This window comes from Delphinapterus leucas, chromosome 10, assembly GCF_059928025.1.
Source record: "Delphinapterus leucas isolate spDelLeu-1000000601 "Yukka" chromosome 10, BTC_Dleu_Yukka2, whole genome shotgun sequence".
Lineage (NCBI taxonomy): Eukaryota > Metazoa > Chordata > Mammalia > Artiodactyla > Monodontidae > Delphinapterus > Delphinapterus leucas.
The window spans coordinates 36,138,324-36,150,326 of NC_143138.1; the positions used below are offsets into that span (position 1 = coordinate 36,138,324).

The window sequence follows — 12,003 nt, forward strand, 5'->3', positions numbered from 1 at the left end:
AGTATTTCTATTAGATATTCTCAAAACAATAAATATACCTTTTTCTTGGATTTAATAATAATTCTGAGTTCTTTGCAGTTTACAAAGGATTTTTTTTCCCCAGAAAAATCCTACACGACAGTAGTATGCTGAAGCCAGCTTGTATCAGCTCAAAAGAGTCAGTTGTTACACTTTTCAGAAAATTTGTGAGCTGGTGTTAAACACAGCCATTATTAAAAATTAAATTACAGTATTAAATTAAATTACATAGCTCACAACTAAATTGCATAAATTTATGTTAAAGGTAATAAATAATCAAAATTCATCAATTCCTAGTTATTTACTACATTTTCATATTATCTATACTCTTGAGGTTAAGTTCATTGCATCTGCATGGTGGAAATAGTATATAATGGCATGCTGCATCTTTTCCCATACATGCGTCGTCTTGTCACATTGACGGCTTAAAATGGACAGTGGCAGGGGGTACCTAGACCACAGAAATCAACAAACACTGCAAATCAAGGCTTTCTTCTCCCCCTAGCCTCCACCCCGACAAGCTGATTGTTGAACGTTTACCAGACCACCACTGCTTACAACCTATACCATAAGGTTGTAGCTTTATCTGTATTTAACAGATAAAGTTCGTCAATCACCCCCAACTGCACAATTCATAAGTGACTGAACTGGATATCAAACCTAGTTTTCTGACTCCAAAGTCAATACTCTTAGGTATGACATCACAGCTTCTTCTAATAGAAAATAATTACTAAAAACAGAAAAAAAGAATGTGGAGTGTTGAAGGTCCAAAATAAGCAGACATAGCCAGTGAGCAAGGGCGTTCAGGTAAATATTTTTTCAGTGTAAACATTTGCTGGATTTCTAAACACAGCACATACTTGTGTAACATTTCAGTACGTCTTATTAGTAATTTCTGTGTATTTAATCTCACCATTTTCTCATTCATTGCCGCATCAAATTTGGCTTGCACTTTATCCAGCTCAGCTTGCTTCTCATCCAGCAGTGCCTGGGCCTTCCCCAGTTCAGCGTTGGCAACTGCTAAACGGCCCTCCTGCTTGGCCAAGTTAGCCTTAAAAGGAAAAAGATGTGATTAGTGTAGACGTGTATTAGTGCTACAAAACATTCGTGCTTTTAATTGGTAAATAATAGCATAAGTTACTACATAATTTTTGCCCTATTTGGAAGTCATCTGTTTCGTTGTCTTCAGCTGGGGAAGCAGAGAAATTTCATTAAAGTTCATTTTTTTCCTTTTAATTATTAATGTTCAATATGGAAATCGCAGAAATGAATGGGAAGGAGAAAAAAAAATTACTCATGATTTTACCCAGAAAGAGTCTGTGAGTATTGTGTCAAGAAGTGGATAACTAGCATTTTGATTTTTTTTTTCACTTAGAGTAATATAATTTCCTCACATCCTTAAACACTTTTTCATGAACATTAGTTATATGGCTGCATAATATCCCACAATTTGGATATATCATAATTTACTTAACTTTTGCCTTACTTTTAGACATATCTTTCTCCCCTACTCCCCATTTTTATGTTATTATTATTTTTAATTTATTTTTGGTTGCGTTGGGTCTTCGTTGCTGCATGCGGGCTTTCTCTGGTTGCAGCGAGCGGGGGCTACTCCTCGTTGTGGTGCATGGACTTCTCACTGTGGTGGCTTCTCTTGTTGCAAAGCACAGGCTCTAGGCATGTGGGCTTCAGTAGTTGCAGTACGCAGGTTCAGTAGTTGTGGCACATGGGCTTAGTTGCTCCACGGTATGTGGGATCTTCCCGGACCAGGGAAGGGCTCGAACCCAGGTCCCTTTCATTGGCAGATGGATTCTTAACCACTGCGCCACCTGGGAAGTCTTCTGCCCATTTTTAACTATTATAAATAATGCTGTGATGAATACTATTGGGTATGTAAACATTTAGGATTGTTTTCTTGGTAAAGATTTTTTGAAGTGAAATTACTATAACAGTAGTTTTTCCTCTTTCTCTAAGTCCTATAGCATGATACTTATGTTTCTTATAAATTTAAAGTAATTAATCAGTAAAGTAATATAGCCCTAGAGCCTTCTGGGGTTGAAGTTCCTTTGTAACTTTCTTATTTTCTTTCTCAATATTTGTTTTTTTGAAATTAGCTATTTTTCTCAGGAAATTTTAAGTTCATTTAGATTTTCTAATATATTTACAAATAACTTTAGATTCTGCTTTTTAATTATTTAAATCTATAATCTGTAATTATATGGATTTATCTTTTATATTCATTACATATCTCATATATATATATTTTTTGCAAAGCACCCATTCTTTAATTTTACTACTTTTTTCTAATTTTTAATGTTATTTTTATTAGCTCTTTCTACTTTCCCTAAATTGTCTGTGTGTGTGTGTATGCTTATAAATGAGTATATATATACTGGAGTGTTTAGTTTCTTTGATTCACTTAAAGGCTGAGAAGGTAGCATTTTGGCTGCATCACAAAAGCTTTGGTAACTAGCTTTTTGTCATCATTTTCTAAATAGAAGTGACTAGCTTTTTTAAAAAAAATAAGCATTTTATTTTTATTGTTATAGTCAGAGAATGAGGTCTCAGAAATTTTTGCTTTTGGGAATTGAATCAAAGTCTTCTTCTAGAATTGAATATCATCAATTTTTGTAAATGTTTCTTGGACACTGGAAATAATTTGATATTCTTTGTTCATATGAAGAAAGTTCAATGTAGCTATTCAACTTTAAAAATAATATAGTGCAAAATCTCTATATAATTATTAATTTATGCCTACTCAGGACTGGCTACATAAAAGTGCAAAATGAAAATGCAGAACCCCTTGTTTAAAAATTAAGAGGGTGATAACAGAGCATTAAGCCAAGCACGGTCCCTTCTAAAGCTGGCCCTCTGCCTACCAGACCTGTTGGGGATTGATAGCATATGCCACAATATCAAATTACAGGATTTTCTTTTTTGTTAAAAAACTCCACTTAAACTATTAATGGATTTTGCCTTACGTAACTTGACGCTATTTTATTTATCGCATAAAGCATTATCACAATTAAGTCTCACTGTGGATCATAATTTTTATCAATAAAAATAACTGTTCTTCTAAGTGCTTATTTTTTCTTGAATTCTACATTTATAGTAACATTTCTCTCTTGGTATCTTTTTGTTTGGGTGTGTTTGCTACGTTTGCTCATCATTTCCCTTTGTTAAAACTTTAAATTTTCTCAAAGCTACCTATGTGCAGAATTTAAAGAGGCAGCCATTTCTATAAGGCTTATTAGAAAACAGTAACCCTCTGCCACCCACCCGCTCACCACTTTCCATGCCACTTTCAACAAAGTAGAAAGAGCAACCACTTTCAACACTTTTAGCTTTATGGGACAGGCTGGGGGGCGGGGATTGGGGGTAGTGTGTGTCTGGGTGATATATTTTATGAATCCTTTGCACTCCTGAGAATGTATTTCTGTTCTCTCAGACATAAAGGACAATCTGGCCCAGTATAGATGGGGTGTGTGTTTGTGTGTGTGTGTGTGTGTGTGTGTGTGTGTGTGTGAAAGAGACAGAGAGAGTGTGTGTTTATCCCTCAACACTTAAATCGCATCCTTAAGAATGTCTTTTTGTCTTTTGTTCCCATTAAGGGCAGCTTGGCCAGCGACTGAATTCTTGGACCCCAGTAATTTCCTCCTCAGTACTCTGCATATGTTTTCCATTATTTTCTAGTATTTAGGGTTGTGGCAAGTCTGTGCACATCCTGATCTCTACTCTTTTGTAAGCAACCTTTTAAACTTTGTTTCTTAGATGCCTATAAGGTTCTCTTCCTGTCTTTGAAATTTAAAACATTTCTAGGTGTTGATCTTAATTTTCATAAATTTTGTTTGGAATATCGTAATCAAATTCAGTCTCCAAACCTAATCTCCAAACTTTAAAGCCAGTTTTCTTTCATGATAGCTCAATTATGATTCCCAATAAGTTCACTTCTAGTTTAAGTTAACAAGTTGATTTTGGTTTCTTGTCTGCAAGGCCAAGAAACATGTAACAAGATATAAGAAGAATGAGAACTTGTGAGGGGATATACAGAGAAAAAGAGAAATTTGGTAACAGAGAAACCTACCTTTATTAGACTACATTATGCTTTGTCTTTTAATGGCAGCAATAACGATGAATGATTTTATTAAGAATTGATTTACTGGGAGAAGAAGGGAAACGTTTACCTTCAGAGGCAACACTTCTCTGTTGACGCCATAAAATGTTGCCATAGCAAGTGTCCAAGACAGCAGACCAGCCACATTCCCACAGACTTTTTTGGCACTTTCAAAAGTGTAATCATCCATGTTAAAATATGGCTGTAGTAACTCCACAGTCTCTTCATTTATTGTGTCCTTGGGGAACTGCTGAAGGCTCCACAGGAATCCCGTCGCACTCATCAACTGAAAAATAGTATTACAGCCTATAAGCTCTGGAAGGAAATGTGTACTTTCTTCCTGAGTTAGTATGTACTTCTCAATTGAATTTTTTTCAAAGAAGTAATAATTGATTTGCTCTGAACATACAAATCAAGACTATGGGAGTAGTCAACCGAAAGCTGTAAATTGCAGGTCGTCTTCCTGTTGCCATAGTGAAGAGTAAAGAAGAAAAACAATGTAAGTTTCCCATCTAGTGAGTGCATCTAAATGCCCCCAACCACAAAAACCCCCCTTTGGAGACTGGGTTGGGATGACATCAAGGCTATGCCAATACTACCTACAGGTTCTGGACAGATTTTGTAAAAAGAGGGCATTCAGCTTTAAAATCTTTCCCCACTTACATTTTTGGAGATGCAGTTTAAGAAAAACTCTTCAGTACACAATGACTGATTATTGTCTGCCAGTGTGTCTGGTCTATATTGAGTATCCTGGGATGTGGACACCTGGTACACCTCACAGGACTTACAGAGATAGATTTTACTTACTTTTAATGACTCTCCCCATGATGGCTTGCAGCAAGGTTTTTCTGGATCCATAGTGACAGGGTCAATTTTCTTTTGAAATAGTAACAGAACACAGTCCATGATTCTCATAATAAGATGAGGGGGCTTTGCAAGTTTCCTGACTGTGGCAATATCATTTGGCTTGATAGTCTGTATTTAGGGTTAGGGATCAGAATATTTTTTGTTAAGTAGTATTCCTAGTCATGTGGAAATCTCATACTTTTAAATAATTAAAGTGGAAAACTTTAAAACATATTTTCTCCCCAATCCCTGACATTATCTCCTCAAGGGTTTGCATTCCAAGATAATGGCTCTTTCGTTGTTTAAATTGGGCTTTCTGTTTCTCTGTTTTCATTTTTTTCCCCTGTAGCCCTCAATGAATTGCTTTAGTATATCACTACCATTCATTGCCCACCACCCCAGACCTCTGTTAGCAACAACCATCATTAATGTGTAACATTTAGATAATTTGCATCTTCAAAGCACAGAATCTATATTATACGGATATTAAAAGAGGGGCAAGGTCCTGAATATCAGAAACCTCACCTTCAGTTTTCATTTTGAGGGCTGCCCTGTCTATGGAAGGGAGAGGAATTCGAAGGAGACAAGAAAAGTTATTGTAACATATGGCTCATAAAAATATTTTTGGAAGTTTCTATCTGTGAGCTGGGTTTGAAATAAGATATTACCTGACATTCAAGTCAAGAAGGACTGGGACATCATATGATCAATAAAAAACTCCAGTGATCAGTCTCTTGTGTGTTATCATAGGACCCACAAAAGGAGTTAGGGTGGAGAATGTGTCCTGGTCATTGTCATGATTTTGTTAAATGATGATTCTAAATCTATTCATTTATTTAACAACTGCAAGCATTCTCCCATATAAAACAAAAGCAAACCAAAAACAGCCCTGTCCTCAGAATCCTCCAAGGAAAAGAGAGAGAAAACACAATTACCCTAAACTATGATTATTTGCCATGTTAGAAGTATAGGAGTTACAGGAAAACAAAGGAGGTCCAGAAGAATTGAAAACTTTCTGGAAGGAGTGAGATCTGAGCTTGGTCTTGAAGACTGACTCTTACTAGTTAGTGAAAGTTAGGAAAAATAGAAAGCATTCCTGGCAGAGGGAGAGGCCCATTTAAAGGTAACAGACCGTGATTACTGCAGAAGCCTGTAGCTGTTTCTGTATGGCTGGATCATACTGTGTGCAGGGACAAAATGACAAGAGATAAAATTGAAGGGGTAGACAGAAGCCAGGCTATCACAGCAGTAGCACTAATATTTATTGAGTACTTCCTATGTGCCCAGCAAACTATTCATTACTTTTAATGCTTACATTGATCCTTCAAGGATCAATGAAGAATTAGAATCCTGACTGAGACCCAAGAGAGTTAAGTAAATTTTACTCCAGATCATCTATCATGTGGTCATGAGAGGCAAATGGAGATCTTCTTGCCTCACAGCTGTGGATACCTAGCTCGGGACTTTAATCCTAAGAGCAATGGGAACCACAAGGGGATTTTTTAAAAGGTTGAAGGCTGCAAGACATAGGCTAGTTGGGATGCTGAAGGAACTGAGAAGGCTCTCTAAAGAATCTGAGTCCCTTAGGCTACAGTTTAAGCCAATAATCACTAGCATTATTCCTCGGTTCTCATGGAAAGCTGATTTGAGAATGAAAATCAGTTATGGGAAGTAAAGACTTAAAAAAGGTAGAACTTAGGAAATGTAATCAACAGAAACATTTGTTTCAAGACTCAGAAATTCTAAATCACATTAAGAATTCAATTCAGTTTTCTGATTACAAAAATTCCACAGTTAATTTCATGTAACAAAATATGGTGCCTGCTAGGACCTGTGTGGCGAGAGAGAACAATGCACTACTCACATTCAGGGCTGCTTCTGCTTCTTCCAGTGCAGGTCTAGCCGCCTGGAGCTTGGTCTCAGCTATTACTTTTTCACTATCAATTTCATCCACTATTTTTTGGGCTTTGTCTTTTACTTCCTGCACTTCATTTTTTACTTTGGCTGAAGCCTGAGCACTTACTGTGACTTCTGCTAATACCTATTAAATTGAGGAAGCATACGAGGGTAAATAGAAACCTTTCCAGCACAATTTACAGATCTGAGCAGTGAGAGAATATTTATTCAATATAATGTAAAACAAGAGTAAGAGCAAATTTATTCCCCATCTAAGTTGTCTATATTTTAAGGTGTATTAAAGTAACTCCTTTGAGCAGTCTTGCAGTCTTCTATTTCCTAAGCTTCTTTGAGGCATGAACTATATAAATAAATATTTTAAGCTTTCAGAAAAATGATATTTCTATTCCATGTAATTTCTAGAAATTTAAAACTATTTAACGTCAGTGCAATAGAATAAAGTCAGAAGTCCTATTAATAATGCCTCATGTAATAACAAAAAAAATAGCTAATATTTATTGAGTGCCTACCATACGTCAGGGTGCTAAGTGCCTACCATGTGTCATATCCTAAATGTCTCTCCTATGCAATCTCTCTCATTTCAGTAACTGGCTAAGGGTCAAGACTTAAGTATCCATTCTGAACTGACTCTCAGTGAGTGGAAGCTGAAAGCGGTCTGAGACTGGGGGGAGGAGTTGTAGATAAAGGAGCAGCCACACATATATCCCTATCAACTTGGGAAGGGTATCTTTAAACAAACAAACAAACTCAACCAACGCTTCTTTTTATCCTTTTCCTTCCTCGACACAAACTTCAGATGGGACTTGGGTTATCCCAGAAACCTAGAGCATGCAGGGAACTTAAAGAGAAGACCAAATATAACTTGCAGTCAAGCAGAAACTTCCTAAACAGGACAGAAAACAAGAGAGACAGACAGAACCAGGGGAGGAAAAATAGTCTTAGACCAAGTAGAGGATATAATAGTTTAGGTATGACTTGGTATAAGTTAAACAAAAATGTCTAATGGTCTTTGTAAACATTATCTCACCAGAAATAGTCTGTAGGCTTATACCCTGTTTACTTTTTCATAACGTTTTTAAACAACGCTTTTTTTTTTAATATGGAAATATATTCCTCACAGTAGTGATAAAATAAATGCCAACTCACTTCATCTGCTTTTACAGATGCCACTGCCAACTCCTTCTCCTTGACTGCAAGATCTTGGGAGAGTTTTGCAACAGATTCACTTGCCTCCATCAGCTTATCAAGACCTTTACAAATACACACATATACACTGAGTATATGACTATCCCCTCATCAAACATTTATTCAGTATTTACTACTTACAAGGCACCATAATTTGTACTATAACAAACACAAAATAATTATGGACAAAATGCTTTAAAAATATACATATTTTAGGAGCAACGATACTGACCATATTTCTGAGAGCTCCATCAGGAAATGAAGAAAATAGCTCTGACTGAAGAATATCATCTAGTTACATTTAAGGGAAAGTCACATTGCTATAATGAGTAAGCTGAATTTAGCCAGGGAACTTATTTGACAAACTTATGCTTTCCTTGGCTTTGTAACTATCATTTTTTTTGCCTTTGAATCATATTGCAGCTGACATGGCAAATGAGACAGATAATATATCAACGTTTTTTGTGGTTCTCTGCTATAAAAATGAAAATAACTGCTAAAACATCTGCAACAGGCTCTGAGAATCTCAGTGCTCCAGTGAAAAATAACTGGTTAACTAAATTTCTCACATTCCGACTGGGCTCTAGATGGAGTGGTGTTGGTAAGCATTTAGCATCAGGGTCTGGGGTGAGGGCACTCATTTGTATGGTTTCCAGTTTCTGTGGTGTAAATACTCCCACCATGTCTGATTTCAAGCTACCAAGAGGTTCTCAGTAACACACCATTATATAATATTTCTACCACACAGATAGAATAGAAATAATAATGTTCCTCAAGAACATTAATAAGAGTAAATTAAAGTAAAAATAGCTAAGAAGTAATGAGTTTTGAGTATTTACTGCCCTCACTTTGAACATAATTAATTTAATTGTAAGTTAATTAATTTTTAATAAAGGCTGTGTTAGCAACCAGATCATAAAATTCCTAATTTAACCATCAGTTCTCATGAGCCAGTGCAAGTAGCTTCAGCACACCCCTGAGTCTAGAGCATCATTATAGACAAGCTTCAAGAAGGTGAGCATTTAGAAAGACAACAGGAGAAAGTTTCTCTCATAGGGTTCTTATCATCACCATAACTTCACAGACCTTTATGCTTTGTGACCACGTTCTGTGAAGACGTGAGAAGACAGCACTAAGGTGTTTTGGATTATTTGAGCCAAATGCTTTCTGGACATAAAATCGGTCCCCATTTACACTTTTCCTGCTTATGCTACATATACTAGACACTCATAAAATCATTGCTCACGTAAACTCTCTTTTTGTTTTTATTTGTTCATTTTTGTTTCTGTTTTGTCTTTTTCTTTGTTAGAAATTTGAGAAGCATTAACATGGCAAAGTTTACACAAATTGAGGGAAATTGTAATGAAACCAAAAACTGAAATTGTGGTGTTCCCAAGGGCTGACTTTTCCCCATCTGCAAGCAGCAACTCAGCGACTGTGGTGACTCGCTGACCAACAGGGTGGACCCAAAGTTGAAGGAGTTGAATAAAATGGTTCTGGAAGAAAAACTGCCCACCTCTATCACAGCAGCTATAAATAAAATGTGTTAACTATAATATAGAGAACTGTCTTCCCTTATAGCTGGTGAAATTATTTTTACTACTTTACAGTCAGTGTCATTTGTATATGTGTGCACACAGTGGTCACATACATGGTATATACGAACAGAACAGATTCCTTTTTTTTTTTAATTTTTATTTTATATTGGAGTACAGTTGATTTACAGTGTTGTGCTAGTTTCAGTAGTACAGCAAAGTGATTTAGTTATACATATACCTCTTCTTTTGCAGATTCTTTTCCCATAAAGGTTATTGAGTAGAGTTCCCTGTGCTATATACAGTAGGTCCTTGTTGATTATTTTATATCTAGTAGTGTGTATATGTTAATCCCAACCTCCTAATTTATCCCTCCCCTCCATCTCTTTCCCCTTTGGTGACCGTAGTTTTGTTTTCTAAATCTGTGAGTCTGTTTCTGTTCTGTAAATAGGTTCATTTGTATCATTTTTTAGATTCCACGTGTAAGTGATATCACATGATATTTTTCTTTCTCTGTCTGACTTGCTTCACTTTGTATAATAGTCTCTAGGTCCATCCATGTTGCTGCAAAAGGCATTATTTCGTTCTTTTTTATGGCTGAGTATAGATTCTTTTTTTTTAATTATCATGTAACATGATATTAGTTTAAGGTGGACATCATAATGATTTGATATATGTATGTACTGCAAAATGATCACCTCAATAAATTTAGTTAACATCCATTAAAAAAAACAAAACAAAACAAAAAAAACAGCCCACCTCTGTTTAGATTTTTGTCTGCCCAGAGTTTCTTGACAGGTCAAAAGACCCATAAGGGTATCCCTCAAAATAATATATTACTAACAAGAAAATCAATATTTTGTTTTCAAATACAACAATATCCACCAAACAAAATATTGGGATCCCTATCAGACAAGCCCTAAAAGATAAGATTCTGTCCCACTTACCAATATTCATACGTTCAGCTTGTTCATTAATATATTTCACCTTTTCAGCATAAATGTTTTTATAACCATTTATAAATGAGAGGTAAGACTTGGGAGTCACGTGTGCTCTTCGGCGGTATCTGAAAGTAGAAAAGAAAAAAGATCTTCACCTCTATCATTCTGACATACTCTCCTAAAATGTCAATAGAGACGCTCTTCTCACTGTGAAATCAGTGTAATTCTGGAGAGTGATTCACTAGCAAGAGGGCAGGAATTGTGAATGGAAACCTAGAGGTGAGGCGGAAAGAACACTAAATCTCTAACTGATGTTTTGACTTGAACCTATGCCCATTCTGGGCTTCTGTTTCCTCATCTGGAAAACTGAGAAAAGAATCACTGCCCTACATCTCCCAGAATTTTGTGAAAATCCAAAAATAAAGCAGCTTATGTAAACACACTCTGTAAGCTTTAAAATTCTGTACAAATAGTAGGGATAAGTGGTTGAAATGAACTTGTGCTGAGATCCGTTTTCTTTCACCTGGTATTTGCTACACACCTCTTCTCTGCTAGAAACCCAGGCTTACAAAGGTGAAAACCAATCTCTCCCCTAAATCGCTGGATAGTCCTTGAAATCAGGCAGACTCGATTCAAACATTCAACTCACTATGGGCTTTAGTATAATAATTACATTTAACAATAGAAATAAATAAAAGGAATAATTTTATACAGGAGAAACTCAAGTCAAAGAAGAGATCTTCACATACTATAAAATTATATTTTTATATTAAATTAGATTTATTCTATATTAAAATTTCACTTTTGGAGTTCTGAAGATTTTTAACATTAAAAAAATTTTTAAGGACTTTGGCATACATATGACTATTTTTAAAGCATTATATAAATATTGCTTTCAGAATAAACTTCTACAACCTAAGAGGATATGAAAACTTTGGAAAATACACTGAAATTAAAAAAAATAAAGATGTAGGTTTTTGTAGCTCCACAGTTGATGGTAGTAGGGGTGGAGTTCAAGTTAAGTAGAAAGAAAATCTTCCCAATGGAGAGGATTAATACACACGGATTTACCAAGAGAATCTGGGAGATGATCTAGAATTATTTAAGAGGATGGTCCAAATATGGATTTAAATAAAGAAAATGATACAGGATAAACAAACCTGTGAGATAGGAACCCCCGACCCCCTGGAAAAATCAATTAAAGTGTTACCCAGACTCTCTATGCAGAAAAATAGGCCTAGTCTTTCTGGGAGGTTCTGCACTCCCTAAAGCCTGTGCATTAACCCTAAGGAAGAAGCCCACTGTTCTAGAGACCCAGGGTGGCCCATCTCTATTCAGAGCAATAGTACACAGTGACTGTCACACTTTGGGAGAAAATGCTATATTCCTGAACTGCCTACACCGGCTTTCACATCACGAGCACCGTTTCTGCTTTTAGGGACTGGAG

The 12,003-nt window shown here is 36.0% G+C and overlaps 1 protein-coding gene across 1 annotated transcript in view; it reads right to left on the bottom strand.

Moving 5' to 3' along the window:
- Positions 1 to 12,003, bottom strand: part of DNAH8 (dynein axonemal heavy chain 8) — a 326,150-nt gene that overhangs the window by 115,381 nt on the left and 198,766 nt on the right. The window contains exons 66-71 of the mRNA XM_089918797.1: positions 10,563 to 10,681; positions 8,042 to 8,145; positions 6,843 to 7,019; positions 4,940 to 5,107; positions 4,203 to 4,418; positions 932 to 1,069 (exon numbers count right to left, since the gene is read on the bottom strand). Coding sequence (XP_089774923.1) covers positions 932 to 1,069; positions 4,203 to 4,418; positions 4,940 to 5,107; positions 6,843 to 7,019; positions 8,042 to 8,145; positions 10,563 to 10,681 — 922 coding nt within the window. The remainder of the gene's footprint in view (positions 1 to 931; positions 1,070 to 4,202; positions 4,419 to 4,939; positions 5,108 to 6,842; positions 7,020 to 8,041; positions 8,146 to 10,562; positions 10,682 to 12,003) is intronic.